Source organism: Selaginella moellendorffii, unplaced genomic scaffold (assembly GCF_000143415.4).
Source record: "Selaginella moellendorffii unplaced genomic scaffold, v1.0 SELMOscaffold_14, whole genome shotgun sequence".
NCBI lineage: Eukaryota > Viridiplantae > Streptophyta > Lycopodiopsida > Selaginellales > Selaginellaceae > Selaginella > Selaginella moellendorffii.
This window is the reverse complement of record NW_003314275.1, coordinates 1,421,523-1,448,927: the sequence shown is the minus strand read 5'-3', so window position 1 is coordinate 1,448,927 and position 27,405 is coordinate 1,421,523. Positions and strand designations below refer to the sequence as shown.

The 27,405-nt window shown below is 48.5% G+C and overlaps 13 protein-coding genes and 1 non-coding gene across 15 annotated transcripts; 9 read left to right on the top strand and 5 right to left on the bottom strand.

Annotated features, from left to right (window-relative positions):
* Nucleotides 1-714: 714 nt before the first annotated feature.
* LOC9631729 (trafficking protein particle complex II-specific subunit 130 homolog) lies at nucleotides 715-4,681 on the bottom strand. 2 transcript variants are annotated; one of them, XM_024675057.1, is made up of 15 exons: nucleotides 4,606-4,681; nucleotides 4,328-4,557; nucleotides 4,059-4,237; nucleotides 3,801-3,981; nucleotides 3,652-3,742; nucleotides 3,390-3,553; nucleotides 3,248-3,337; nucleotides 3,025-3,186; nucleotides 2,755-2,973; nucleotides 2,163-2,705; nucleotides 1,894-2,115; nucleotides 1,699-1,836; nucleotides 1,469-1,652; nucleotides 1,139-1,422; nucleotides 715-1,089 (listed from the first exon to the last, which is right to left on the bottom strand). In XM_024675057.1, exons 1-15 carry the CDS (start codon nucleotides 4,673-4,675, stop codon nucleotides 808-810), a joined length of 3,039 nt encoding a protein of 1,012 aa, XP_024530825.1. In that variant the 5' UTR covers nucleotides 4,676-4,681; the 3' UTR covers nucleotides 715-807. The 2 variants fall into 2 exon arrangements, with proteins under 2 accessions (XP_024530825.1, XP_002970290.2); XM_002970244.2 differs by lacking the exon at nucleotides 4,606-4,681 and having other exon boundaries at nucleotides 4,059-4,269; nucleotides 4,328-4,408.
* On the bottom strand, nucleotides 4,677-8,517 carry LOC9632424 (alpha,alpha-trehalose-phosphate synthase [UDP-forming] 1). Its single transcript, XM_002970243.2, has 17 exons — nucleotides 8,030-8,517; nucleotides 7,848-7,945; nucleotides 7,382-7,770; nucleotides 7,210-7,324; nucleotides 7,050-7,151; nucleotides 6,846-6,996; nucleotides 6,707-6,795; nucleotides 6,608-6,656; nucleotides 6,457-6,557; nucleotides 6,216-6,403; nucleotides 6,043-6,160; nucleotides 5,817-5,978; nucleotides 5,641-5,763; nucleotides 5,492-5,579; nucleotides 5,305-5,435; nucleotides 5,148-5,246; nucleotides 4,677-5,094 (listed from the first exon to the last, which is right to left on the bottom strand). The coding sequence occupies exons 1-17, from the start codon at nucleotides 8,457-8,459 to the stop codon at nucleotides 4,789-4,791; spliced, it is 2,739 nt and encodes a 912-aa protein (XP_002970289.2). The 5' UTR covers nucleotides 8,460-8,517; the 3' UTR covers nucleotides 4,677-4,788.
* A 145-nt stretch (nucleotides 8,518-8,662) lies between these two features.
* LOC9631728 (NEDD8) lies at nucleotides 8,663-9,117 on the top strand. Its single transcript, XM_024675059.1, has 2 exons — nucleotides 8,663-8,853; nucleotides 8,915-9,117. The coding sequence occupies exons 1-2, from the start codon at nucleotides 8,693-8,695 to the stop codon at nucleotides 9,033-9,035; spliced, it is 282 nt and encodes a 93-aa protein (XP_024530827.1). The 5' UTR covers nucleotides 8,663-8,692; the 3' UTR covers nucleotides 9,036-9,117.
* An 18-nt stretch (nucleotides 9,118-9,135) lies between these two features.
* On the top strand, nucleotides 9,136-10,845 carry LOC112346337 (pentatricopeptide repeat-containing protein At2g35030, mitochondrial-like). The gene is made up of 2 exons (XM_024675074.1): nucleotides 9,136-9,284; nucleotides 9,417-10,845. The coding sequence occupies exons 1-2, from the start codon at nucleotides 9,136-9,138 to the stop codon at nucleotides 10,843-10,845; spliced, it is 1,578 nt and encodes a 525-aa protein (XP_024530842.1).
* Nucleotides 10,358-11,694, bottom strand: LOC9632423 (transcription initiation factor TFIID subunit 11). Its single transcript, XM_002970242.2, has 5 exons — nucleotides 11,386-11,694; nucleotides 11,239-11,326; nucleotides 11,077-11,173; nucleotides 10,852-11,025; nucleotides 10,358-10,765 (listed from the first exon to the last, which is right to left on the bottom strand). Exons 1-4 carry the CDS (start codon nucleotides 11,616-11,618, stop codon nucleotides 10,898-10,900), a joined length of 546 nt encoding a protein of 181 aa, XP_002970288.2. The 5' UTR covers nucleotides 11,619-11,694; the 3' UTR covers nucleotides 10,358-10,765; nucleotides 10,852-10,897.
* Nucleotides 11,695-11,734: 40 nt separating this feature from the next.
* On the top strand, nucleotides 11,735-13,958 carry LOC9632422 (DDB1- and CUL4-associated factor 8-like protein 2). Its single transcript, XM_024675058.1, has 5 exons — nucleotides 11,735-11,908; nucleotides 12,166-12,417; nucleotides 12,525-12,668; nucleotides 12,725-13,528; nucleotides 13,588-13,958. Exons 1-5 carry the CDS (start codon nucleotides 11,768-11,770, stop codon nucleotides 13,828-13,830), a joined length of 1,584 nt encoding a protein of 527 aa, XP_024530826.1. The 5' UTR covers nucleotides 11,735-11,767; the 3' UTR covers nucleotides 13,831-13,958.
* A 508-nt stretch (nucleotides 13,959-14,466) lies between these two features.
* Nucleotides 14,467-15,710, top strand: LOC112346336 (mitochondrial import inner membrane translocase subunit TIM50-like). Its single transcript, XM_024675073.1, has 2 exons — nucleotides 14,467-14,695; nucleotides 15,172-15,710. Exons 1-2 carry the CDS (start codon nucleotides 14,467-14,469, stop codon nucleotides 15,708-15,710), a joined length of 768 nt encoding a protein of 255 aa, XP_024530841.1.
* A 53-nt stretch (nucleotides 15,711-15,763) lies between these two features.
* Nucleotides 15,764-16,309, top strand: LOC9631727 (mitochondrial import inner membrane translocase subunit TIM50). Its single transcript, XM_024675072.1, has one exon. It carries the CDS (start codon nucleotides 15,764-15,766, stop codon nucleotides 16,307-16,309), a length of 546 nt encoding a protein of 181 aa, XP_024530840.1.
* Nucleotides 16,310-16,513: 204 nt separating this feature from the next.
* Nucleotides 16,514-18,192, bottom strand: LOC9632213 (stearoyl-[acyl-carrier-protein] 9-desaturase 5, chloroplastic). Its single transcript, XM_002970241.2, has 4 exons — nucleotides 18,088-18,192; nucleotides 17,809-17,979; nucleotides 17,243-17,732; nucleotides 16,514-17,180 (listed from the first exon to the last, which is right to left on the bottom strand). The coding sequence occupies exons 2-4, from the start codon at nucleotides 17,958-17,960 to the stop codon at nucleotides 16,617-16,619; spliced, it is 1,206 nt and encodes a 401-aa protein (XP_002970287.2). The 5' UTR covers nucleotides 17,961-17,979; nucleotides 18,088-18,192; the 3' UTR covers nucleotides 16,514-16,616.
* Nucleotides 18,052-19,949, top strand: LOC112346335 (subtilisin-like protease SBT5.3). Its single transcript, XM_024675071.1, has 4 exons — nucleotides 18,052-18,271; nucleotides 18,938-19,189; nucleotides 19,361-19,734; nucleotides 19,854-19,949. The coding sequence occupies exons 1-4, from the start codon at nucleotides 18,052-18,054 to the stop codon at nucleotides 19,947-19,949; spliced, it is 942 nt and encodes a 313-aa protein (XP_024530839.1).
* TRNAP-CGG lies at nucleotides 18,307-18,378 on the top strand. The gene has a single exon. It is a non-coding gene; the product is annotated as a tRNA-Pro (tRNA).
* Nucleotides 19,950-20,031: 82 nt separating the features above from the next.
* On the top strand, nucleotides 20,032-21,231 carry LOC9631726 (subtilisin-like protease SBT5.3). Its single transcript, XM_024675069.1, has 4 exons — nucleotides 20,032-20,209; nucleotides 20,340-20,428; nucleotides 20,485-20,590; nucleotides 20,717-21,231. Exons 1-4 carry the CDS (start codon nucleotides 20,032-20,034, stop codon nucleotides 21,229-21,231), a joined length of 888 nt encoding a protein of 295 aa, XP_024530837.1.
* Nucleotides 21,232-21,776: 545 nt separating this feature from the next.
* Nucleotides 21,777-22,713, top strand: LOC112346334 (pentatricopeptide repeat-containing protein DOT4, chloroplastic-like). Its single transcript, XM_024675068.1, has 2 exons — nucleotides 21,777-22,569; nucleotides 22,679-22,713. Exons 1-2 carry the CDS (start codon nucleotides 21,777-21,779, stop codon nucleotides 22,711-22,713), a joined length of 828 nt encoding a protein of 275 aa, XP_024530836.1.
* On the bottom strand, nucleotides 22,376-26,781 carry LOC9632212 (UPF0505 protein). Its single transcript, XM_024675167.1, has 24 exons — nucleotides 26,639-26,781; nucleotides 26,353-26,592; nucleotides 26,257-26,287; nucleotides 26,027-26,202; nucleotides 25,810-25,966; nucleotides 25,661-25,757; nucleotides 25,436-25,605; nucleotides 25,216-25,385; nucleotides 24,988-25,164; nucleotides 24,840-24,929; nucleotides 24,711-24,791; nucleotides 24,510-24,653; nucleotides 24,354-24,436; nucleotides 24,162-24,303; nucleotides 24,029-24,112; nucleotides 23,783-23,959; nucleotides 23,652-23,736; nucleotides 23,531-23,599; nucleotides 23,409-23,475; nucleotides 23,256-23,358; nucleotides 23,091-23,207; nucleotides 22,984-23,040; nucleotides 22,837-22,936; nucleotides 22,376-22,777 (listed from the first exon to the last, which is right to left on the bottom strand). Exons 1-24 carry the CDS (start codon nucleotides 26,777-26,779, stop codon nucleotides 22,764-22,766), a joined length of 2,772 nt encoding a protein of 923 aa, XP_024530935.1. The 5' UTR covers nucleotides 26,780-26,781; the 3' UTR covers nucleotides 22,376-22,763.
* Between the last annotated feature and the right edge of the window lie 624 nt (nucleotides 26,782-27,405).

The following is a 27,405-nucleotide window of genomic DNA, read 5'->3' as shown; positions in this document are numbered from 1 at the left end:
GAATTAGAAAACCCTAAAACGTCTAAAATTAGATAAGCGTCCACGTGGCTGTTAAGGTTAAAGGAAATCCTATCCAAAAAGATTGCATATAAAACTTTGGTCCAGAGGCTCCCATACTTTGGGAGAGATTAAATGGGGAGACAGAAGCTCAAGCTGGCGTTTATCATCAATCTCTCCAAGCGGCGGCACGCCTTCAAAAAGAAAATGGACAATTTGCTGAAGAAGTCATACGAGCTCAATGTCCTCACGCGCACGCGGGTGAGAATACGGGCTACGTTCTTGGGCGCCGTCTACGTCTACGTGTTTGACGGTACCTGCGACTATGGCTATGGTAGCTGCGACAACGAGCAAGAAGGTGGCGAGGAAGGGCAAGAGGGTGACGAGGAAGAGCAAGAGGGTGGCGAGCATGACGATGACGGCACTGCAGATGATGACGAGGGCTTTGACTTTTCCGGGTTTGACATATCGGTGATAGACGACTCCCTGCCGGACTTGGAGAATTTCCTCGAGGAAATCAGTCAAGAGCAGTCGTCATGCCCTAGTCAAAAGGCTCCCATTGACTACGTCAACAGCGAGGAGGAAGTCAACGGCTTCTTCAACTTTTAGGGTTCTACTGACCACTCATTAGTTAACATAACCTCTGTGTACCTACGTGAATTTGCCCAAATCCCCTGTCCCGCAAACAAAGGATGGGATTTGACAAGCTTCACGAAAGAGTACCTCACAGAGCATCTGTTTACATTTGTATTTCTAGAGTTGCAATGAAACTAAACAAGCACAACGATGAAATCGTTGCAAGCTTTTCATTCAAGACTGTGGCTTCTCCTCGAGGCAAAACGCATAACAGGGTGAAGGCGGCAGAATGTACACGAGATGAGAAGCTGGCTGACAATGGCTGACTTGCGAGTGATCAATCCCGCAAAGTTCCAGCAATGGGGGGCGGACATGCCCGGCAACCAAAGGCAGGCAAGCAATCGACACGACTAGCTTCGTACCGGATTGGATCGCCAGTGACACAAAACCTTTCCGCCTCCCCGCGACCATCCAGGACTCCGGGCTCGCCTTGACTTCGTACGCAAGCTGCTCGATCTACAAAAGAACCATGAATGAAAAGAGAAGGTAAATGGCTGAGCTTTACCTCGCTCGACTGCGCTTTCTTGAGTCTCTCGATTCTCCACTGGAGGATAACTTGCTGGCCGACTCGTGGACACGGGCCTGGTAGTGGCAGCATCCCGACTGCTACTTGATGGTCCGAGACCGGCACTTGTAGCTGGAAGAAGCCTTTGAAAGTCAGGACGTCTTGCTCGTCGATCTTGCCTTCCCCTGAGGTTGAGGATGCTTGGCTTCCAGATATCTTGTAGCTAACGGACAGAGCGCTTCTTTCTCTTGGTTCCTCTTCGTAGCCACCACCATTGGGAAGATCTGAGAGAAAAGTTTTGAGCATGGCAGTAGTATTGATTTTACTCACCGCCGTTTTCGTGGTCGTCTAATTTGATTAGGAAGACGAGAGCGCATTCGGCATATCCAGAAATCGCGATCGGAAGCATCCACAACGGATCGGAGCTACTAGTGGCATGATGAAAGCCACCTTGCAAGCTAAGTGCGGCATCTAAGATTGTAACTCCGACGTTAACTTGGGATAGCAAAGTAACCTGCAGAACTTGTCAAGTGAATGAAACGCGGGATATGGAGGAATACCTGCAGCAGAAAGACTCCCGCATTTTCGTTTGCGACGACCCGAGTGCTGAGACGAAACGGCTCCGTAAGACCTGACAATTCTGGTTCTGTACGTGACGTTTCTGGCTTCATTTCGACAAGGGGTCGAGGAACCGAAACCTGTCAAGGACACACAGGAATTTAATTTGATCCTGTACATGTTTTTAAAAGCCATACCTGGAGTACGGGTCTTACGGGCCTCTCCGAGCTCAAATAGTCATCATTTTCAAGCGAGCCAATGGCGCTGATGGTGCAACATGAATGTGAACGTATCGCCACTTGACCAAGTTGTCCAGTTAATGCTCCAAGAACATATGATCCTGGTTTTTGAGGTTGCACCACCATCACAATAGTATTCTTTCCTGGTGACAGAACAGGGCCATCTGCACTCTTGATGGTCTGCAGAAACACATATCAGAATACCACATGAATGACGCATTTCAAACCTTGGAACTTTCATCAAGACTGAAAGTTGCAGACAGCGTCATGCTCAGGGATTGGAGTGAAATCTCGTCGGTGAATCCACTCCATACTGTAACCGGCAGCGTCCCTGGATCCCCTTCAAAGAGCTCCAATGGTGGTCCAGGTTGTCCGCAGAACGTGATCAAAGCTGACACGTCCACGGGAAGAGGAACTTTCAGTCCACTGTGTGCGAGTCTCACAACTTCGGACTGAAGGGCCTTCCTTTGCTCAACAGGTACCAATCCGCGATCCAGTGACAGGAGCTTTATGCAGGAAGAAAGATATCCCCCAAGGTCGCCCAGTTGTTTCTGGCATTCGGCAAGACGTGGGAGGACCTCAGCTACCAAAGCATGCCATCTCTCACCGGAATAGAGAGCACAAACTTTCTCGTATAGTTTCGCCGCAGAATCAAAATTCCCTGTCCGAAGGTGTAATGCCGCTACTTCACCATCCAGGACAACACCATGCCTTTTGCGAGAGCGATGGTAGTTGTCAGCTGCTGCTCGTGTAAGTTCAAGATACATTGCCTGCGTGTCACTTTAAAACAGAGTACAGGTAAGGAAACATTATTCATACCTCATATCCCTCAGGTGATGATAATGCTTTTTTGAGGCCTTCGTGGGTGACAATTTTTAGTATTTCAGCCACTGCATCAGTATGTGCGTCATCTAGTTTCTTTGGCTTCTCAGCAGCGGCTGCCGATGGGCTTGCGGGGCTACCACTTGAATACAAACTTCTGCGCGGCGAAGTTGAATGTAGTGGTCCGTATCCAAGAATCTCGGATAGCCTCATCAACTAAACTTCAAGGTTACCAAAAAAGCCATCGCAAAACCATTTAAATGTTACCTTTGTTCTAGCAAGCGAGTTCAAGTCTGCTTGAAGGCGATAGAATTCCTTTTCAGCGTCTGGCGTCACTGATCGAGGAGTAAAACATTCCACTGTCGCTTTTATTAGTGACAGGCAGGCTGAAACTACCCATATTTCCCGCATACAAAATGGCAGGTTTTTCTGTTTAATACAAGCTGTATTAAACATCCCATCATTTCCAAGAGAGAAGGAGAAAGATTACCTCGTGCATAGATAAAATTTTTGAGAACGAGTAAATGAAATACAATCCTCTTCCAGCAACATCAATTGTACGGTTTAACTTGAACAGCAACTGCAGAGACTAATCTTTAGCAAGGAACAACAGTAATGGTTAGAAAAACTACCGAAGCCTGACGTGCAAAAAGGTACTGGCGGAAGTCAAATTCACGGAAATAATCGTCGACAGTAAACTGTGTGACTTGCTTCCGTGACACTTCGAGAAGTGCTGCACGGTCGTCCCCAGGGTCCATTCCGCCAAAGTCCCTCATCTTCGAGGAAGGAATATTAACTGCCATGACCAGTTACTGCAAATCAGAAATGAATTGCTTTAGCAGGCCATGGTCTAGCATATGGACATACAAAATGCAGCTTGAAACACTACCTCACCTATTTCCAGATATATTTGCTCAATATCATCATATTCTCGAAGAGCGTCCTCAAAGAGATATGCAAGCTCAAACATAAAGGCCAGACCCTCCTGCATTGGAATAGATTTGAACGTTGGCAAGAGCCATAAATCCGAAAGGAAAGCATACCATAACGGTGAAAAGGTTGGAGAAGCTCCATCCCGGCATCGAACGATTTTCGTTTAGCCGCTTGACCTCATCATAAGACTGTACCCGACGCTCTAGCGTATTGCGGATGCATTCGCTAGTGCGAGCATCAATTTCCTCCCACGAGGCTGCGTCCGAGGCACTTAAATCCAGCTTGCAACATCTACAAAAACTCGTCTGGCATAAGTTCTCACAGCTCATAGAAATAACACGAGCAAAAGAAAAATAAAAAAGAAAAACCTTTCGCGTCTCTTGCTGCTGAAATCAACTTCCAGCTTGCTATAGATGCGCTTCGCCTGCTTCCCGGTCGGATCATTGGGATTGGCCTTGGATACAAAAACGATAAACCATTCTCGCTCATCGTTTTGTACCATGCTTTTGATTCGCGGCTTCAAAATGGCCTTGTAATCGTCAATGTCCTGCGCAAGCCACCCACATTGCTTTGTAGCAACTAGAAAGGAAACAACACAAAAGGAGAAAAACTCTAGAAAGAAATGGAGCTACAGTACCTCGCATGTCACCAAAACAATGGTCGCGTAGGGGAGCCGGAAGAGAAAGGGCGATTGCTCCAACGGAAATCGAGACCGAAGGCGCGGATCTGTAGTGAGCACAAATTCCACCGGCAGCTTCTCCACGACGACGGGATTGCGAGCCTTGTTGTTGAGCAGCGTCTTCTTGAGCGGAGTACGAGCCTCGAAGGAATCCTTGACGAGCGGCCACAAATCGCTCACATCATCGACTGGCGGGAGCGTATTATCAGATCTGAGGGATGGAAAATGCGACTTACTTGCGATGATCAAGCTCTCGGAGGAGATCTTGAAGCTCTGGAACTTGGTGAGCCAGGTAGACGCGGCCATGGAGCGCAAAAACCCTAGAGCTAGAAATTAGAATATGTCACATTTACTATCCAAGTAAGCTTGTTCACAGCCGTCGGATGTTAGCCACTCCGACGGCGTAGATTCAAGGTTTATCAGTTGCTTGGCTTCGCCAAAGAGCTAAGAAACGCTACAACTTCTTCGCTGCCTGTAAGAGAGTATCTCGCGAGAGATCGCTGCCTTCCAACAGTGCACGAGAAATAGTTCTCCCCGTTGAGATCCAGAACCGACGCACCTTGGATCATTGACGATTCCTGGGGAGCAATCGGATGATCCCGCGAGCGCGCTGTTTTTGTTGTTGATGGTGCTGCTTTGGATCTCGGGGGAGACGCTGCTTTGGGTTCTATATTCACTCTCTGGTAAGGCAAGTCCGGCTCGAAAAACGTGTAGATGTCTTCGTCCTGGAAAGACGACGCTCAAAACTTTTATCGTATCTTTGCTGATTGTAGCAAACCTTGCTGAGGAAATGTCCAATGCACATCACGTAGTCTATTGGCACGCTCATATTCTTGCTGTGGACAACTTCTCCAAGAATGCGGTCGATTGCGGCACCCTGTAGGATTTTCTCTGTTACGAGAGGAAAAAGAAAAGGATATCGATGGTTTTCTTACCTTCGAAACTCCAACAGGACGAACTTCCACCGATTTGCTCCCTTGGACGACATCCACGGCGGCATTTGAGATTGGTCCTGTCCACAAGTGCTGCAACATATCCCACGCTTGAACCCTTCCAAACTCAAGATCTGCGCAGAAGAAAAGTAAAATATAAGCAGCTAAGAGACACACAAAAGGTACCAACCTGCATACTTGAAGTTCCACACTAGAGAAGTTTGACGAGCTTCGACATATGATCTCGGTGTGCGCTCGCTGAAATAATCGAACACCAGCTGTTGGAGCGCTTGTTAAAACCATTGCGGTACTACAAAAAAAACCAGCTTCTGATGGTACCTGCACGCTCTCAACCCAGTCCAAATTGAGGTGCTCGGGCATTGTTGTCATCCAGTCACCAGACGTGTGTCTGAGAAACATGCCATTTTCCGCAGCAAGCCATAACTTAAAATCGCCAAAAGCCTGAAACTCTACCGACAGAAATCAGAAATTCTCGAGAAACAATCAGAAGTAACCTCGTCAAGAAGAGAGCGCTCGCTACCACTGAGTATCACAACCGTTGCCTTTGGATCCGCACATAAATGTCGAAGAGTTTCATGCAAAGCAGGATGCAAAGTTTCTCTAACACGATCAAGGCGAGGAGCGTCTGCTTGTGCAGTGAGAGCCGCATTAAATCCCTGAAGTAGAGTAAAACATGGAAGTAAGTCACAATTACAGGATGGAAAACCATAACAAGTTTACTAGAATCAGCAAGCAGTTCTTCGACGTAGCATAACTGCTAATTGCTTTCTCGACCGGCAGTGGTGGGGGTACACGCAGAATGCGCAACTCTGCCTCCACAACCGTATCGTTTAGTTCACTGGAACGAAAGCAATGAGAGCGTTTGAGATACGAAGAACCTAGTACGAGTCTACCTTACAAATGTGTCTGCCCAGAGCTGAGCCGTATGGGATGTAACATGGATGAAGTTGTGACGGTGTCTTTCTTGCCGTTCAGTCTCGCTCATGTTCAACGCATCTGCTATGGCACAAGCCGCCTCGACAATGTTCCAAGGATTGATAAGTATCGCTCCAGCACCCAGCGATTGTGCTGCACCTGCAAACTACAAGCATGAATCACTTAAAAGCTCCAATCTGAAGAAATTTAATTCAGCACCTCGCTCAAGACAAGAACACCCTTCTTCTGGTCCTGGCATGCGACATACTCGTAGCTCACAAGATTCATGCCGTCCCGCAGAGATGTTACCAGCAACACGTCTAATAGTGACATAAGTATAACCAGAAACTTACGAAGTTTTAAAGCTTACCAGTAATCGCATACAGAGCACATAGCTCATAAAACTCCAGTGATCGGTCCTATTTTGAAACTTGACAAAGCCAAATAAGAATAAAATTACTTCGTCTACCAGGTGATGGATGGGAACTGTTGTCAAGGTTCCAAATCGACCATTAATTCGTCCAACAATCTCGTGAACTTGGCTCGATAGCTTCTGATCTACAAAAGTTTCGAAGTTAAAATGCACAAGAGAGATAAAGCCGCTCTACATTCATGAACATCTGTTCGAGTAGGCACCGCGATCTGAACCATGACGACTTTGTCGTGCCAAATCGGATTGTCCTCGAGAAACTTTTCAAACGCTAGTAGCTTCTGCGGAATTCCTTTGATCATATCCAATCTATCAACGCCCAGCATAACCTGACAAAACAATACGTGTGAAACACAAAGCCAATCCATTCAAAGCCTCGTACCTTTCGTCCCGAGAATCGCCTAGAGAGCTCCTGAATATGATTTCTAACAGTAGACGTATGCAAGGCCCTCACAAAGCGCTCCGCATCAATCCCGATTGGAAACTGCTCAAAACTACAGCTCAATACACACCAAAGACCAAAAGCCGAACTTCATACGTACAGCTGCGACTCTAGTGAGCTTTCCTTGATCTTCAACACCATCTGGCGTCCCTTCCAAGCCCAAAATACGTGTGCATGCACTGACAAAGTGTCTCGCATAGTCATATGTATGAAACCTGCGAAAAAACTAGAACCATCAGCTACCCCTAGTCCTGGATAACATAAACACATACCCGATCAAATCGGCTTTCAACACGGCTTGCAACAGCTCCGACCGCTGCGGCAAAGTCCTGTAAATCTCCGACGACGGAAACGGCGTATGCAAGAACCATCCAACTTTCATCTCACTCTTGGCTTCTTTGAGAAACCTCGGCAGAAACATTAGATGGTAGTCGTGACACCAGACGACGTCCCCTTTCTGATAATGCGAGAGAACAACCTGCGCAAAAATCGAGTTTGCGCGCTTGTACGCATTAAACTGGGCCTCGAGACCACGAGTCGCAGCCAGCCTATCGTCCTGAGTGAGTCCAATGTAATGGAAAAGCGGCCAGAGAACGTTGTTACAGTAGCCATTGTAGTAGAGATCAACAGTCTGTTCGTCGAGAAAGACCGGCACAAACCCCTGGAAGAAAAAGGCAAAAAATTCACAAACGATGAGCTCAAGAACAAAAGGAGCACTCGAACAAATCACGCTTTTACCTCCTCCCCGAGAGCTCTCGAAAGAGATTCTTTTCCTACGTCGTCCTGGACATTGACACCAGCCCAGCCGATCCACGTCGTTTCGAATTGCTTCACTCCTGCGAGGATCAAAGATGCAAGATCAAAGAAAACAAGCTAGAGCTCCGGGAAGAAAAGAAAAACGAAGAGGAAAAAACACGTACCAAGTAGCGCACTAACAAGCCCACCAGCACTGAGCTCCAAGGCCCAAGCATTCTCACCACGCCGGATAGCCGACACTGGCAAGCGATTCGCCACGACGAGCAGCCTTTGCCTCTGCTCGTCCTTGATGATCCCCTCCGAGCCCCCAATCCCATCGATATCGCCGGCGCCGCTCTCGCCCCTCCGGAGCTGCCTCTCGCGGAGCAATCTCCCCACCCGCGATGAGAAAACCGGCGATCCAGACCCGAGCTTGGACGAAGAAACGCTGTGATCGTGGTATCCCTCCTCGCCGAGCAGCGGCCCTGCCTGGGATGCCACTGGATCGTCCTCCTCCTCCTCCGATCCATACATTTTTAAACTAGATCTTTCCTGCATGTTTGAATTCTTGCTATCCTCTTCCTCCCCTGCTGGATCAGTGATAAAATGTACCATGGATTGAGCGCTGCGTCCTCACAAATCGCTCGAATCGATCGATCGATCGATCAAACAGCCAGATAACGAGAGAGACACAGAGAGAGAGAGAAGAACAAGTAACCTTCCGTAACCCTAAACCCTAATCTGACCAATCTGAGCCGTTGGATGCCACGTGTCCCATGCAGTCCTAAAAAAATTCCGTACAGTTTTAAAGGCCTAGGGTTAGGGCTCCTGGACTGGGGGGAGCTCCGATGGGCAAGCATGGCTTCTTCCGGCTGCTGGGCGGCACCATGATCAAGGTGAAGACACTCACAGGCAAGGAAATCGAGATCGACATCGAGCCCAATGACACGATCGAGCGCATCAAGGAGCGCGTCGAGGAGAAGGAAGGGATTCCTCCCGTCCAGCAGAGGCAAGCGAAAGAAATCTCTTGTGTCTTCTGGGAGAGATGGAATGACTCTTTGTTCTTGCAGGCTGATCTTTGCCGGGAAGCAGATGAACGACGACAAGACCGCGCGCGATTACAACATCGAGGGCGGATCCGTGCTCCATCTCGTTCTCGCGCTCCGCGGCGGCGCCGGGGGATTCCAATGAAGATCAAGCTTGGGCTTTTTGTACAGGGCAGTACAAATGCGTGGAGTGTTCTCCTTAATAGTCGAACTATTTTTTGGTTTTCTCTAAACATCTTGATGGAATGGACGTGAAATCTCTAGCTTCGCTCGTCCGATCCAGTGGCGAATCTAGAAATCTCGCCCGGGGCCGCGAGCTACACGAAGCGATTCGTAAAGGGCAGCACGGCCAGAACACGCTGCTCTTGAATCTCTTGATCGAGATGTACGGAAGGTGCGGGCAAGTGTTCCACGCCAAGCAAATCTTTGATAACCTCAAAGATCCAAACTATTTCTCGTGGAACATCATGGTGACAGCATTTGCCCAGAACGGGCATCTGGATCAAGCGCGGGAGCTCTTTGACAGAATGGACGGCCCGGATGTCGTGCTGTGGACGCTGATGCTCACGGCGTACGGCCGCCGCGGGAATCTAGACGAGGCGAAAGGAATCTTTGACCGGATGCCCGACCGGAATATCGTGACGTGGACGGCGATGGTGCAGGCATATGCCCAGCATCGGAATCTCGCCGGTGCCAAGTCGGTGTTTGACCGGATGCCCGAGTGGAATCTCGTGACGTGGAATACCCTGCTTATGGCATATGCCCGGGAAGGGTATCTGGACGTGGTCAAGAGAATGTTTGACGAGATGCTCGAGCGTAATGTGGTCACGTACTCTACGATGCTGCAGGCATATTCCGAGAGTGGTGAGTTCTCCGGGGTTGAGTATTTACGAGAAAAGATTCCAGAGCACGACGTGGTATCTATGACAGCTATGCTCTCGGCATATGCCCAAGAAGGGGATCTTGTGGTAGCAAGAAGAATGTTTGCGAATATGCCGGAGCATAATACGGTAGCTTGGACTGCGATGCTGCAAGCTTACGCTGTGAACAGGAATCTACGCGGTGCGAAAGAGGTATTTGATAGAATGCGTGAGAAGACTTTGGTCGCGTGGAATACGCTTCTACAGGCATATGCCGAGGATGGGAATCTAGAGGCTGTAATGAGCATCTTTGGAAAGATGCCCGAGTATAATGTTGTCACGTGTACCGCAGTGATTCTTATCCTTGGTGAACACGCCCAGCTAAACGAGGTTAAAGCAACGTTTGATAAGATGCCTCTTCACGACATTGTAACGTGGACAAGCCTACTAACGGCATATACCCAGAACGGGCATCTTCTAGATGCGAGGCTTACGTTCGAGAATATGCCCAAGAGGAACGTTGTCTCTTACAACATTATCATTGGAGCATATGCTCACAAAGGTCTTACAGCCAAAGCAAGAAAGATGTTCTATCAATCTCCTGAGAGAAACACTATAACTTTCACGACTTTGATCGTAGCAAACGCTCAATCTGGACATGACAAAGAAGCGATCGAGTGTTTTGGGCTGATGTTCCTGGACTCCTGCAAACCAAACGAGATCTCATACCTCGGAGTTTTGATAGCCTGTTGCCATGGAGGCCGATTGGAACAAGGATGGTCTTACTTCTTGCTGATGAGCGAGGATCCCTTGCTTAGACCCGGGATAGAACACTTCTCTTGCATGGTGGATCTTCTCGCGAGAGCTGGGCAGCTTGACAGGGCCGAGGAGCTCATAAACCAAATGCCCTTTGTCCCTGACGAGATCACCTGGGGAGCTCTTCTCGCGGGGTGTAAAACTCATCGAGATTTCCAGCGAGCGAAAGTGGCGGCTTCGCATTTGTACGATGGAGACCCTGAGAATTCAACATCACACGTTCTTTTGTCAAACCTCTACGGCGAAAAAGTACCTAGAGAGAAATCGAAAGCGACTTAGACATACCAAGTTTCGTAGAGCCTTTGCAGCTGACACCTCGAGATTTCTTGTTCTACCGAAAAAGGCTTGGTCTGGATCGAACAGGAAGCTTCCCCTCTAGCTTCAGTCGCCGGTACGCTTGGCGGAGATGACGGGGGCGGATCGGTCCCTCCTCCTGTTGCTCGGACATTATGATTCGAGCTGCGAGACCACGAAGTTAGAAAAAAAAAGAACGCGCTCTTGGACTTTTACCCGTTTCGATAACATCACCCACGAACATCTTCGCGAGACCAGACATAACGATCGACATTGGCACTGATATAGAACACCCTGCTACGTTTTGGACAAGCTGAGAAAGATCAAAAGAAAGAAAAATTCAGCGAAATCACGAAGAGAAGCAAAGGAACCACTCACTCTACGCATTTGCGTCTTGGGAAAGCCCGACCGCCGGTAGTGCTCATACCGATCTAGCTGATCTGCAGTAAATCTTCCCATAGCTTCCCTAGGACACACAAAAGAGAAGAATTTAGAACTGGAGGAGAGATATTTCGATCTACTCACTGGATTCTATCCGTGTCCACGATCGGCTGCTGCCGCGGCTGCTTCTCGACTTCGATCTGCTGCTGCTGATCTTCATCCTCCTCGGCCTCCACCTCCGCCGCCGCCTCGCCCTCCGCCTCTCCATCCTCCGCCTCTCCCTGCGCCTCGGCGTCTTCGTCTGGATTCCTCACGGGCTCGTCCTCGTCGGATCCAGAGAGTAGCGGGAAATCGTCGTCGCCATCGCCCCCATCCATCCCTATAAGCCCTAATTTACTCTTCCTCTTCCTCGTGGGATTTGAAACCCAGTGAATCTTTTGTGACCTAAGTAGAATCGCGGTATCATGGGAGACGTCCCGTGAAAATCCCTAGCCGGGAGACGAGAGCTGCGAGCGAGCGCGCTGCGATGGACTGCGAGGGCGCTTCGTCTTCGCGGAGCTCCACTCCAGCTCTGGAGCTCTATAAATGTAGGCACTTCGAGCTCTACAAGCGCGAGATCGGCAGCTTGCGGCCTTCGCTCTACGCGCATCGAATCGGCGGCTGTGAGGTGCGTGTAGCGATCGCCTGGGTTTTCATCTTCTTAGGTCTGGTCGCTTCCTCCTTGCATGGATTCCCATTCTCTTTTTCCTGCTTTCTTACAATGCTCTTCGTTTTTGGAGATATGGAGTTCCTTGGATTTAAATTTCTTCCTCTTCTTCATCTTTCCAGGATTTCTTTTCTTCATTCTTTTTTGCGCTCTTGGGGAATGATCAAATTTTTTTGGTCGGAACTTGACTTTTCGTTTTTCACTTCTCCTTTTCCCAGGACATGGTACAACGACTTAAGGAGTTTCGCAGACTTTCTGGGCATCGAGGATGCGTTAACACTGTTCACTTCAATCCCTCCGGCGATCGACTGGTGTCCGGCTCGGATGACAAGCAGATCATCTTCTGGGACTGGATGGCCGGACGAAAGAAGCTCATCTATCACTCGGGTCACGAGCAGAATGTTTTCCAAGCGAGAATTATGCCTTTCTCGGATGATCGCAGTGTTGTCAGCTGTGCTGCTGATGGACAAGTAAGTCGTTCATTCCATCCATTTTCGTTAAGTTCTCTCCCTGATCGTGTTTCGTCAACCAAACTACCACCTAGAACAAAAAATCTAATCTTTCCAACTTTTTGTAGGTGCGTCATGCTTTGATCTCCGAGGATGGAAGAGTTGAGACTAAGAAACTAGCCAAGCACAGAGGTCCTGCTCACAAGCTTGCAGTCGAGCCAGGAAGTCCTCGAACGTTCTTCAGCTGTGGAGAAGATGGTATTGTCCTACATGTAAGCGAATCCTTAGAGTCTTTCCCTGGTTTTGATACGTAGTGTTTGTTTTCTAGTTTGATCTGCGAGACAACAGGCGGACAAAGCTTGTAAGCTGTCAGAACCGCTTCAAATCCAGGGGCCCGCTTGTCCGCCTGAATTCAATCGTCATCAATCCCCGGAATCCAAACTATCTCGCTGTCGGTGGCGACGACGTCTACGCCCGAGTTTACGACCTGAGAAAGATCGGTGACGACACACCAGTCAGCCTCTACACTCCAAAACACCTCATCGGCTTCCCGCACATACACATCACCTGCGTCGCTTACTCTCACCAAGAGGAGCTCCTCGTCTCATATAGCGACGAGCACATCTACCTCTTCCAGAGGGACATGGAAGTCCAGGATCAGACGAGGCCCGACGACGACTCGGCGTCGGACGAAGAAGTAAACTCCGACACCCCCGACTGCGACGACGAGATCGACACAAGCATCAGGAAGAAGGATGGAGACGACGACGCGGAAGACGAAGATCAAAGTGGCGACATGGACGACGACAAGGAGAAGTCGAGCGCCGCCGACGATGGAAGATCTCCGCAAGTTTACAGGGGCCACAGGAACGCACAAACGGTGAAGGGCGTCAACTTCTACGGGCCGAACAGCGAGTACGTGATGAGCGGCTCCGACTGTGGTCACATTTTCATCTGGAAGAAGCGTGGAGGAGCTCTTGTGACGATGCTCAAGGGAGACAGGCGGGTCGTGAATTGCCTCGAGCCTCATCCTCACACTGCGTTCCTGGCGACAAGCGGAATGGACAAGACGATCAAGCTCTGGGCTCCAACCAGCGTGGATCGAGAACCATTTCCTCCAAATGCTGACAAGGTAAGTTCTCCTGTTTTCGAGTGAGTCTTCTCTCCACCATTGTCTTTAACTTCGTGCAGATCATGGAGAGGAACAAGCGAAGCCGCGAGGATCTGTCGAACGTCCCGTTCACGCCCGAGATCATCATGCGAGTTCTCCATCTCCAGAGCGCCCGATTCGTCGACCCGGAGGCGCAGAACCAAGACGACGCGCAGGAGCACAACGAAGAAGAAGGCTACTACAATCTCATATCCACGGAGAACTCGGACGAGGACAGCTCGGACGATAGCCTCGGAAGTCCGCGCGAGTGTATCATAAGTTGAGGAGGGGAAAAGAAAAGTGGTCGTTGGCCTTGGTCAACGAACTTTTTATTTCCGTCGGTCGATTTTTTTGACCGTGGTCAACGTGTTTTGCTAAAACTGCCCTAAACATTATCCGGCCGATTAGAATATTCGCTTATTGTAATTATTTAATCATAAAAAATCTGATAAACTAAGAGGTATATTACAAATTATCCAAATAAGCAATGCAGATTATTCTATGGTTTTTAACTGGTATATTCTAATCCGGGCCGAATAGAATATTCGCAGTCCGTGGAGTATATAAATGCAAGACCTGCGGCGCTAGGGCTTTTCTTTGGGGGCCTCTGGCGGTTGAGCTCGGGAGGATTGCTTGCCTGTGTGCCCGCTTCTTCCTTCTAACGATTTCTCTCGCTTGTGGCGTAGATGGAGCTGGATCTGGATGGCGCTCATGGTGAGTGATCGCATCTCTCCTTTGCTTGCTTGATTGTTTTGCTGTGGAGCTTGGTTTTTCTTGGGTGCTTTCTTTCTCCTCTTTGCCGCAAGAAGGCGAAGAGCTCGACTAGATTTCCCACGCCTCCAGCAGCCCACCGGACAAAGTCCTGCCCGACCTGGGGACATCCTGGCTCGGGCGTTTTCCTTTGGAGGCGGCACCTCCAAATGGGACTCGTGGGTAATTTGCAAGAGGAGGCTGCCGCGCTGGTGGAGGTACTCGGCGAGCGCCTCTACCAGGCTACCGTGGCGGCCTCCACAAATGTCCTAAAATCTAAAGAAGCATGCTCTTTTGTTGTTCTTACAAGGTCTCTCTTCTCTAAGTCCTGGATTGCTTGGATCGGGCAAACAGCGGTCTCTTGGACCAAACCTCTTCGTCTTGTAGAACTCCAAGGCTGTGTTTGATACTGGTCCATAAATTCTTTGATAGTGGTGATCTGGAGCGCCCGCACAGAGGCTTTGTGAGAACCATACTTGCATTCGAACGGGTACGATTAATAAAAAACGCCGTTTAAAACGCGCGTATAATACGGCGTTTAAAACGGCGTTTAAACACCAAGAATATTTTTAAAAACCCTAAAGAATATGCTTTCTTTTACTTAGGATTAGGGTTCATGTAAAATCAGGGTTCAAAAAAACTGTAAAATTAGGGTTCGAGAAAAACTGAAAACCATTATACCCGTTCGAAAAAAAGCTAAACGGGTATTAAACGTTCGATACCCGTTCTAATCCGGTTGCGTTCGAATGTTCGGATGCAAGTATGGTGAGAACTTTCACATGCACTGGCGATTTGAGAAAATGGAAGTTTATTAAGTAATTTAATAATGATTGTCATAAACGGTTTGAAAAAGACTTGATGCTAATCCTGATTAGGGCTGCGGGAAGAAATGGACAGAGGGGTGCTGGTGCTGGATCTAGACGACACGCTGATTTGCAGAAAGAACTCGACTATCGTCAAGAGGCCCGGCCTAGAAGAGTTCCTCAGCAAGATGGTGCAGGTATACAAGCTCATAATCTTCAGTGCGTCAGACTCAAAGCAGTGTGTGGCTGGGTTTGGGGCATTTGCGCATCTGATCAGTGAGGTATACAGCATCAAGGATTGCACCAGGTGCCGACAGGGATTTGTCAAGGATGTGTCACAGTTTGCTACGTGCAGCATGAAGAGGCTAGTCTGGGTGGATGATGTTCGCCTCAATTTCAGGCTGTGCCCGCACAATGGCATCGAGATCAGGCCATTCAAAGGAGAAGCAGATGATAGGGAGCTTGAGAAATTGACACCTCTTTTGCTCAAGCTGTCCAAGGTGGAGGATGTGACGCAGTTCCTGTGGAATGGCCAGCCAAAGGTGTTGGAAGCACAAGAGCAGTCTACTAAGAATCTTGGCAAGGCCAAGCCCAAGAAGAAAGGGAAATGAGAACACCACACCTTACTTTCTAATTTGTTCACAACTTGTGTGCCCTAAAAAAGATGGCGGAAGAAGGCAAACCCGTTTTGGTGCTAGACCTAAACGAGACGCTGGTATGGAAGAAGGACGCGAGCACAATTGTGAACAGACCTGGGCTGGAGGCGTTCTTGAGCAGGATGGCAATGGCCTACTCCCTTGTCATCTTCAGTGTCTCGGATTCCAGGCACCTGGATCAATCGGTGGCAGGGTTTGGGGCGAGTGCAAAGCTTATAACCGACGTTTATGGCATTGAGGATTGCACCAGGACGAGGACCGGTTTCATCAAGGATGTGCGCAAGGTAAAGGTCAGGCACGAGTTGAAGAGGCTAGTGTGGGTGGACAATGAGAGGTTCCACTTCAGGCTGTGCCCGCACAATGGCATCGAGATCAAACCATTCAGAGGAGAAGCAGATGATGCAGAGCTTGAGAGATTGACACCACTTTTGCTCATGCTTTCTCAAGTGGACGATGTCACGCAGTTCCTGTGGAATGGCCAGCCAAAGGAAGAAGCACAAGAGCAATATACTGGGAAAAATCCTGGCAAGCCCAAAGCCAAAAAGAAAAAATAGGACAAAGCTTTTGCATTTTTCTAGACTTCGATATAGTTTAACAAAATAAATAATATGAATATTGATATTAATATCGTATCCTAATATGAATATTGTCTTGCTAGTGTTGATCATGTTGATTCGAACATCCATAAATCCTTTTTGTGCTCCAACCTGTTTGTAGAGAGCTCTAGAAACTTGTGTGGACTTGAAGCACAAAACAAATTAATAAAAAAAATAAAAACCCCGTACTTATTTGAAAATCACTAGAACACTAAACTCGTAATGTACACCTTTTATCTCGGGTAGCTTCCAAAGCCTTGTTCATCTAGAGTGCAACTTCCCTGTTGAAAATCCAGCTAAACGCTCCAGTCTTGGGGCCCTTCTTCACCCTGCTCTGAGCTCGCTCCTCTAGTCTCAAGATCCGAGGAGGGAGACCACACACGAAATCCTGGGCCTTTTGCGCGCGAGCAGACAATCCAGTGATGGACTCGACGTTCCATCTCTTGACCAAGTGCTCCAGAATTCCTGCGTAATCCTTGGCAGTGTACACCCCCGTCCTTTGTGCCACCAAAGAGAAGTGCTCAAACAGGTTCTTGTCCTGGCCATCGTACATGAGATGAGCCGGCATGGAGATCTTCTTCCTCATCATGTCCTCCAGCCCCAGCATCGCGCCTTCCGGATCGATCTCAAACAGCTTCTCCACGATCCTGGTGTAAGCATTCTCGTGCCGCTTCTCGTCGGCTGCGATGAGACCGCAAACAGTCGCGAGCTTGTGGTCTCCGTGCTCCTTGGCGTGGCGAGCAGTGTTGCCATGAGAGATGGCGGTGGCTCGCTCCTGGAAGGACGTGTAGATGAACCCGAGATATGGATTGTTCTCGGTCTGGGGATCCTGGAAGAATGGAAAAACCGAACTTTTGAGTTCCCGAGAAAGAAGAAACTCTGGGCTCTTACCATTCCAGAACCGATCAAGTACTGGATCGTCTTCTCGATTTGCTTCATGTCGACTCGTCCAGTGAGGTAGAGATACTTGTTGAGTAAATCACCATGGCGATTCTCCTCGGCGGTCCAGGCACGCCCCCACACTGCCCACGGACTCGGGCTCGCACCGGTCTCGTCGCGAGTGCCGTCGAGAGTGTTGAGCATCGTCAAGTAAGTTGGCAGCGCTTCCTCGGTGATCATGTCCCCGACGAGGCAGACGAAGTAGTCGTCGGGCAAGCACTCGGCTCGCTTCCTCAGCTCGCGGACCTCATCGTAGAAGCTCTCCGAGGATGGCTCCGGGAGATAGTCCTGGGGCTGCCAGCATTTCTCCACCGGCCGGAGGAATGGGAGGATGGATTCCTCCGCCCAACTCTCGAGCGACTTAAACATCTCGATCTTCTCAGGAGAGAGCGAGTGCATGATCTGCGAAGACTTGCTGCTGTCTTGCTTCGCGACGCTCTCCCTGTGCATGCAAAGAGAGAAAGAAAAATCCAAGCTTTCATGAAAGAAGAAAAGAAAACAAAGCGATCGATACTCACGTTGCTGTAGCTGCGGCAGTCATCGCAATCGCTGGTAGCTTGCCGCTCCTCACCGAAGTAGAGACCTTGATTGGCTTGGCGAGATGGATCTCATGGCTGGGAATGAGAGCGCTCCTCATGGGAGTCCCGCAAACGTTGGCGATGGCAGCCATTGGAACCAGACAAGGCGAGCTGCAAGAAATGGAGTGAGATTGAGAAGAAATCGCGCATGCAAGGGCATGCATTCTCGATCGAGCGAGAGAAATGCCGATAGATCGAGCAGCGAGATCGAGAGCTCACCTGCGAGGAGAGGGAGGATTCGTCGCCGCCGAGGCCGATGCTTGTGTCCTGGAGCTAGGACCAGGTTTAAAACCCTATGCTCGGAGGCATGCCCACCACTTGAAAGAATATTCGCCGCTGGCGGCTGCCGCCGTTTGCCACGTGGCGCGGACGTGGAGTTCCACGCTGGAACAGTACTACCGGTGTAAAGGGTTAAGAGGCTGTCACCTATCACAAATAGGGCATTTGGTCTAGTGGTATGATTCTCGCTTCGGGTGCGAGAGGTCCCGAGTTCGATTCTCGGAATGCCCCGCTTTAGATACTTAATTTATTTATTTGATTTGTTATTATTAAATATTAACCATATATTCCTTCAAACCATATTAGAATTTTGATGTCTATAGTATAAAAGTTTTCAAATTAGGACGACGACCATGGAGCATTTTGTTCTTCTAGTTTTGCTGCTCTCTTGTTCTATAGCTTTTGCAGTAAGTAGTATCAATTAATCTTTTTTCGACGATCTAGCGCACTTTGATCTATAGCAGAATGAATCCAAGCTTTACATTGTGCATCTGGAAGCTCGGGACGAATCTCTACACCCCGATGTGGTGACTGAGACACACCATTCAATCCTTGGAGAAGCCTTGGGAAAGTATAACCACTAATTCTAAATCTTGGAGGTTTGTAGCTGAATCTTTGCAACTCAGGTCAAGGCATGAAACCAAGGATCATATTGTCTATAGCTACAAGCACGCGTTGAATGGCTTTGCTGCCAAACTCACCGTCGAACAAGCCGAAAAGATATCCAGTAAGTTTCCAAAGTCCTCTCTTACCTTATAACTTTTCCTCGTCTTTTCGTTTCTTTGAGCAGATTATCCCGGTGTTGTAAGGATCAATCCTAGCAGAACATACAAACTCCTCACGACCAGAAGCTGGGACTACATGGGAGTGAGCGGAGACAAATCAAAGCATCCATTCATACCCTCGAATCACTCCTTATGGGAACAGGGCAAGCACGGCAAAGATGTCATCGTTGGGCTGATAGATTCTGGAATCTGGCCGGAATCTGAGAGCTTTCGAGACCACGGCATGAACAAAGCTCCCAAACGATGGAAGGGAACATGTCAGCCGGGGCAATTGTTCAACACTTCCAATTGCAACAGGTACTAATAAGAATTAGTAACAACTAACAACTAATGTTGTATGTACTCAAGGAAGTTGATTGGAGCGCGGTACTACTATAAAGGATACCTGGATACCATAGATAATTCTACACAATTTTTAACATTGTCAGCAAGGGACGAAACAGGGCATGGAACGCACACCGCATCAACCGCAGTCGGCCGCTACGTAAAAGATGTATCCATCAATGGATTGGCGCGTGGAACCGCTGCCGGAGGAGCTCCAAAGGCGAGGCTTGCAGTCTACAAAGTGTGTTGGGGCAACGAGAACCAGTGCTCCGGTGCTGATATTGTTGCGGGTATAGATGATGCCGTGGCTGATGGAGTGGATATTCTATCAATGTCTTTGGGGGGTGGCGACGAGGAGTTTTATGACGAGACAGCCCAGGCAGCACTCTACGCCATTGCCAAGGGTGTTGTTGTGGTGGCAGCAGCCGGAAACACCGACTTTACATCCATACACAACACCGCGCCGTGGTTTATCACGGTGGGAGCCAGCAGTATAGACAGAGATAACACTGGGCGAGTTTCTCTGGCGAGTGGCAAGACTTTTAAGGTGTTATATAGGCTTACATCTTTGCATTCATCAAACTGTTTGTATTACAGGGAAGGACATTGACTGCTCATGGAACTCGCAAGTTCTGCCCAATTGTTTCCGGTGCACAAGTGAAGGCAGAGAACTCAACCAGTGCTGACAGGTGAACACTGATAGATTATTGTTGTTTAGCCATACTAATACTATACTATGATCAGCTTGCTTTGCAAAGAAGGAACTTTGGATCCCATGAAAACCAAGGGGAAGATCGTGCTCTGTATGCGCGGCGGCGGCATCCCCCGGGTCAACAAGAGTGCAGAAGTGTTAGCAGCGGGTGGAAGCGGGATGATTTTGTACGAAGACCCATCACAAGAAATGGAGCTGGAGGAAGATCCGCATGTCGTGCCTGCCGTGCACGTTTCATCCAGTGATGGCCTCTCGATCCTCTCCTACATAATCTCGTCGAGGTTGCACAGATTTTGTCCTGATCTCAAGATCCTAACGTTTGTTTTATTTTGATCCTCTTCTCAGCTGTCCAATGGCGTATATCTATCCAGGAAGAACTGAATATATTACGGGTAGACCACCAGCGGTTGCAGCATTTTCATCTCGAGGTCCAAGCATGGTGTTCCCTTCAGTGATCAAGGTACGCATCATACAAAAGTTCTTAAAACCATGTTATAACACTATGATGGTTGGCAGCCTGATATCACAGCACCTGGAGTTAAAATTATAGCAGCATGGATAGGTGGTTCCAGAAGTTACAATATAGTTTCAGGAACTTCAATGGCTTGCCCTCACGTTACTGGTGTGGTTGCTCTCCTGAAATCATACCACCCCGACTGGAGTCCCGCTGCAATCCATTCGGCGTTGGTAACAACAGGTAAGAACTTCTCGCCAACTTGTCTTTAACCCTTGCTTCCCCATCTTTCAGCTTACATGAGCCCCGGATTTGTGAATGCCACACCTTTCGACTATGGAGCCGGCCACCTTAACCCGTATGCTGCAGCCCATCCGGGTCTCGTCTACGATTTGGATCCGAAGGAGTACGTCGAGCGCTTTCGTATCTGTGGCATTGTTGGTTATTGCGACACGTTTTCAGCGGTCAGCGAGCTCAACTATCCGTCCATTTCGGTGCCGGAGCTCTTTGAAAGCTACACCGTGAAGAGGACCGTGACCAATGTCGGTGACCACCGATCGATCTACCGAGTGAGCGTGGAAGCTCCTCCGGGAATTGCTGTGACCGTCACCCCGTCGGTGCTGGAGTTCACCCGCAAGCGACAGACGAAATCGTTTGAGGTGAGGTTTGAGCTCGAGAGGAAAGTTAGAACCCCGGACCTCCATGTCCATGGGTTCATCTTTGGCTCCATGACTTGGAAGGATCACAGGCACACGGTTAGAAGTCCCATAGCTGTTAGCTATGGAGTTAAGTTCGAGACTCCTCCATAACACTTCTAGCATTTGTATTTGGTCTTTGGAATATGATCGAGAAAACAAGAAGTATGATCGAGCAAACAAGTTCTTGGTTGGCAGGGACGAGCACTTTAGATCTCTATGCAGCGAGCAAGCTCGTGAGAAAGCATGCCAAGCGTGGCTCTATGGTGGAAGCTCGGAGAGTGTTTGATTCTCTCCACCACCGCGATCTCGCGCTATGGAACGCTTTGATCCTCGGGTATGCCGAGAATGGAGAGCCCGAGCTTGCTCTGGAGTTGTTCTCTGGAATCCAATCCCTCAACGAGCGAACAATCCTTGCGGCGATCAAAGCTTGCGCTTGCATTGCCGAGAGAGAGGTCGATCATGGGCGATTTGTCAAGATCAAGGCGCTGGAGAAGGGCATGGCTGTTCATCGCTTGGCCGCGAGAGAGGGCTGCGACTCCAACGATTTCGTGGCCAGCAGCTTGGTTTTTATGTACTGCAAGTGTGGCTGCTTGCGCGAGGCCGAGCGAGTTTTCTCCTCGATGATCCAGAGCAATGCCGTGGCGTGGAGCTCGCTCATGCATGGGTACGCCGACAATGGACTCGCGCGGGAGGCTCTCAATCTGTTCGAGCTCCTCCAGCTCGAACACGATCGTCACGCCATGGCTGGCGATCCCTGGGCCTTCGTAGCAGCCGCGAAAGCTTGCGCCATCCTCGCCACACAAGAATCTTGCCAGGACTTCAATGAAAATCTCGTTCCCATGGAATCCCTCGAGAAGGGAATGGCGATCTATGCTCGAGCCATAGAAAAATCCTCCCATTCCAGCACTTTCGTGTCAAATTCACTCATAGATATGTTTCTCAAGTGTGGAAGCGTGGTTGACGCTCAAAGAGTTTTCACTCGAATGGAGTTTCGTGATAGCGTGACTTGGAACTCACTGATCTTGGGATATGCCGAGAATGGGTATAACGAGTCAGCACTGAGAATCTTCTTTTGCTTCAAACGAAAAGGTGGCGAGCCCAACTCTTGGACCTTTGTTGCCGCATTGAAAGCTTGTAGCAATCTCGCGGACTTGGAAACCGGGAGAGAAATCCACAAGGAGATTTGCCGGCGTGGGATTGAAGTTCTCGAGCCTATAGTCGTTTCTTTGCAGGATTTCTATGGAAGAAATGGAAGTATGAGAAGTAGCCAACTTATTTTCGATTCCTTATCATCTGGAACTACCACCATTCTTGCATGGAATGCCCTGATAGCAGGATACAGTCACCAAGGAAACACAAAGCTCGTCTTCCATCTCTTTCAAGCAATGGAGGCCGAATTTGTAGCAGCCGATGGGATCACCTTTGTATCACTTCTAGCTACTTGCACCCGTGCTGGATCAACCGATAAAGCGTCACGAATTTTCAAGAAAATGGTGCAAGAGTATGGAATCGTTCCTGGTATTGAGCACTATAACTGTGTTGTGGACCTGTTTGGAAGGCTCCACCGGTTGGATGAAGGTTTGGCGGTCGTGAGAGGAATGCCTCTCCAGCCAAATGCCGTGACATGGACGAGCGTACTGGATTCATGCTCCAAAGCCTGGATTGATAGAAGGGAGTTAGCCGAGAGAGACAATCTATAAAGTTTTAGCTCGTTACTTCTCAGAACTCGCTGCTTTGTTGCTTCCAAATAGCCTAGTTCTTTTGGCAACAGCGATCGCGCTCTTTCAAGCATTTGAGCTCCCATTTCATCAGCGTTCTACAAAAGCAGCCAGCTGAGAATAAGAAAAAAAAAAAATCACTGACCTCGAACGCCATTAAAAGAGTGTTACAAGTATCCAGTAGCATGTACCCGCGTTGCAACTACAAAGAGAGAGGAGCTTAACCTTCCGAAAGAACAAATCTGCACTCACCGCATTCTTTTCTTGCTTGACGACAGCGACAATTTTTTCCAGAACCATAGCACCAAAGCTCTGCAGTTCTTCTTGATATCCCGACTCTCCAAAGTACAACGTATCGTTGCTATCTACCTGCATCCACTTTTCAGCAAGGCACGGAGTGACTTTTAAGAAAAAGACCTGTTCATTTGCTACATGGTATGGAAGATCGTCTTGAGACAATGTCGAGACTGTAGAGAGAATACCGAGGAGGACTTGCAGTCTCTTCCTTCCTTTCAGTAACCTGTAATAGAATTCAGAGAGTAAATTTATCCATACTCTGCTTGTTCCTACCAGGGTTTGGCATCGAGCAAGTTCACAAGGCCTCTTGGAAAATACAACACACCGAGTTCCGGATCCCCTGAAAAAACCAAGAGAACCTCAAATCTTTTTAATTGATCCAGAGTTTCCATTACCTGGCACCACTACCAGAAACGAACAAAGCTTCAGTAGTAAAGGTCGTAGCTCATCTTCGTTATTGGAATCTGAACAGAAAACTGTGAAACCGTTACAAGATAGCGTATGCATGGCTGCTACCTTCGGAACGAAGTTCTTGTAAGCAAAGTATTCCGGATTTCAAGAGATTCAGAACATAAGATAGCAGGCCGTTCATCAGAGCAACCTGAGAAGAAAATGCATTTGGCAATGGAAATAATTCCAGGACTTACCTCACCAGTCGTGATATAAAGCTGAACGCGCACAGTAACATCGGTGATTGACGGTATAGTGATCTCGTTGAATGCTATACACGACTTCACAAAATCCATGCTCGCTTCGGAATGACAGCCTTTCCAGAGTTTAAATGTCGACATAGCTATGCCATGGCTAGCACGGACAACTTCCTCCTGGAATACAAGAAAAAAAGTAAGGGCAGTCTTTGAGATCAAAAACATTTCAAATACCTCTCAACTCACTCTAACAGCGTCCATCCTCGGAAAAGCCGCACGACACTCAACAAGAAAATCTAGCTGGGTCTCGAGATTCTTCCCGTAATCAGCCTGCAAAACATAGCCAGCTGACCAATAGCAAAAGCAGATTTACACGCACCAGTTGAATAAATCTGACCACCAGACGAGCTATTTGCCTTCGATCGTCATCACTACTAAAACTGTCTAAGGAATCATGGAGCACTTTAGTTGATTCAAACAAAAAGTTTTTGCAGACTGGATCAAGCACAGGCATGTTATTCCTGACATTCAGAATCAGTTGTGCATAAATAAAGAAATAAAAAGACACTACCTGGAGACCGAATTCAAAATACACTTGTAGACATTAAGCCGGAAATCCCCATGAAACATATCAAGAATGTCCATGAATGTCTCCTGATGTTGTTTATTACAATTAAAAAGTGTAAAACTCTCGAATTTTGTCCCTGGAGACAAGTTGAAAACTCACCAGACCAAGTAGGTGTTTAAAGTCTGCGTAATGGTCAATCAGCTTTAGAGCAATGAACTCAAGGAACTCCATAACTTCATGATCAATCTCCCCGTCGCTTAAGTGCTGCTTTAAATCACGAAGCACTACGATAAGCTCTGTTTCCTGAAAAGAAAAGCGCACTGTTTATAAATTCATGGACAATTAACTCGAATAGCTTACTGAGCAACACTGAAGAATGTATTCGACAAACGCGTTGGCGACAGCTACATAGTCTATTAAAGACGTGTACTTTGTAGTCGCCTGAAACTTACAATGTCATATCCACAACTTGAGAAGTCAGTGGCATACCTTCCATACATCACTGAGAACTTGAAGTCGAAATTCACGAGGAGGTGGACAGTCGCACATTTTTCTTCCGAGTGTGACAAAACTGGCACTCTAGAAATGACAAACTGAAGTGAGTGAATGCCAATCTTGCAAATGCAATAAGCGAAACCTGCGGCATTGAAATGTCGGTAGAGCTTTTCACCAATCTGGAGATCTCAATGGCATGGTTAGCCACGAATGTGGCAGGAAGCTGCTTGAGCAAGTAATGCACCAATATTGACAAAGGCTTCATTCCATCTTTCTCTCGTTTGCCACAAAGAGCAACCACAACTTCTTGTGTTTCCTCCTGCCAAAATGATCACATAGAAGATTAGTCGAAAATTAAAAAAAACAATACCTGCTTTAGAAGCTTGAATATGCAGTGGAGCACCCACTCGAACATTGGTTCGACCAGTCTCACATACGTTTGTTTCTGAATGTGCAGCTCTAAAAGATTCTGATTGAACTCCCCAGCAATTAATCTGTATAACAGCATTGTAAAATCATGGATACCACTAACCAGATAACCTGAGAGAATGTAATAGTCAGTGTAACAGTAGTCCCAGCATTTTTATTACCTCTTTCCATCGGCAAAAGTGCAAGCCCTTTACGCGATAAGTATATGTAAGCATAGGCAGACGTCAAAGGACTTCCCAACCCTCTGACCATCGAAGACAACCTCTGAATGGTCGAGATAGGATCTCGCTCTAGAAATTGCAAGCACCGCAGGATAGCAATTTCGAGGTATCTAGAAAGGAGATGCAATTTAGCACCGCAAGGCTATAGTAAACGTCAGGACTTACATCCGAGGCAAGAGCTCTTTGATGGACCCAATTTTTAAAAACCAGTTGTTACATGTATCCTTCGCCTCCTGAGAGATGTCGCTAGATGAAAAATCCACTGCAACACAAGAATGAATCCCACAGAAAAAAATCCATGCACGCAGAAAGACCTGGCAGTTCAATGGCATTCCCGTTTTCATCGGTCTCGGCCTTTTTCTTGATACGCATCCACACTAAATCGCCGACATTATCCAGGACATCAGTTACGAGCACGAACAACACGGGATAGAAGTGTGCCACGGAAGTGTCCATCAAAAGCCTGGCTACCTGCGAAAAAGAAAAGAGAGAAAACTTGTAAGTGAGCCACGAGCAGGTACCGTCTCACACCTTGATGGTAAGTCTCAAAGCAGAAACGCGTTCTTCGCTCCTCCAAGCTTCAGCAATCTCTTCGTTAAGATCCTTCAGTCTCGTCACACATTCTTGCTGCGTGAGAATCTTGACATCCTCGAAGGCCTTTCTCTCGGGATCTTCCAGCTGCTGGAGATGTGTGCTCGTTCCGGCGGCTGAACAGAACACGATATGATCTGTTGGACAGTCATTCTACGTGCGTACGTTACCTTTGTGATCTTTCGCAAGAACATCAAAAGCCTGCAATGAGAACACGAAAGAAATCATAATTCTCAACCATGCACTAGAAAAAGGCCGAAGCTCACCGAGGACATCGTCATGGTGCCAGACGATCCAAATCTCTGAGAAAGTGTGAGCTTATAAGCATCCCAATCCGCCGCGGCATTTTCCACTTGCTCGTCCATGACACTCTTGGAAACCACCCGTCTGGAAGTCTTGGACTTGTGCCACATTGCCGGAGGAGAAGCCAAATCCTTCTCAGCAAAACCACCCGACCTCAGCGGATCATCAAAGACGACCTCCGCCAAGAGCGGCTCCTTCTCGTCCTGAAACCCTGTCAGAGAGAAAATCCACGCATTCATCACCACTGACCCGAAGAACCGCGCAGTGAATTGAGGCGGCCGCAGCGCCGCATTCATGATCCAGCAGCGGATGCGCAGCTGCCGGATGCCGATCCAGGGACGCCGCGGCTCCCTCGAGCTCGTAGCGTCGGGCTCGAAATTGCCCAGCCATGATAAACCCTAAGGCAATCCGTACAAGTTGGAAGAAGCCGTACAGTTGTCTTAATAATAATGCCAATTAAAGTAATTAATTTGTAAGGAATATCCTTGCGAGATATCCAAAGCGCTGACCCGCCAAAAATTATTGGATGTCCCCTTTTAAAAGCTATGGAGATTGAAACTCATTCCATCTCCCATGGCATTGCCCGCGAAGATCGAGATCAGCAATGCCATAGCTCTCTACTACTTCCTCTTCCTCCTCGCGCTCCTCGCAATCGCAAGCGCCCAGCAGGTCGTAGATCGCGGCGTCCCATTCTTACTCGCAAGCAATGAAGCCCGCGGATTTGTGAGCGCCGCTCTCGCGACGCTAGTGAACACAATCTCCGTGTCAGATCGCTACTCGCCACGCTCAATCTCCGACACGATCTTCCTCGGGACCGGCCGCATCTTCATCCGCCTCTGGTTCTTCAGCGACGACTGCCACGCCACGCCCGATCCCTCTGACTCCTTGCCCGGATTCATCCTCGTCGCCGCCTTCCGCGAGCTCCACGACCGCCTCGCCACCGATCTATTCCGCTGGGGCTACAGCTACATCACTGTGATCGACGGGCGATATGGCATGGAGTACAGCATGGAGGA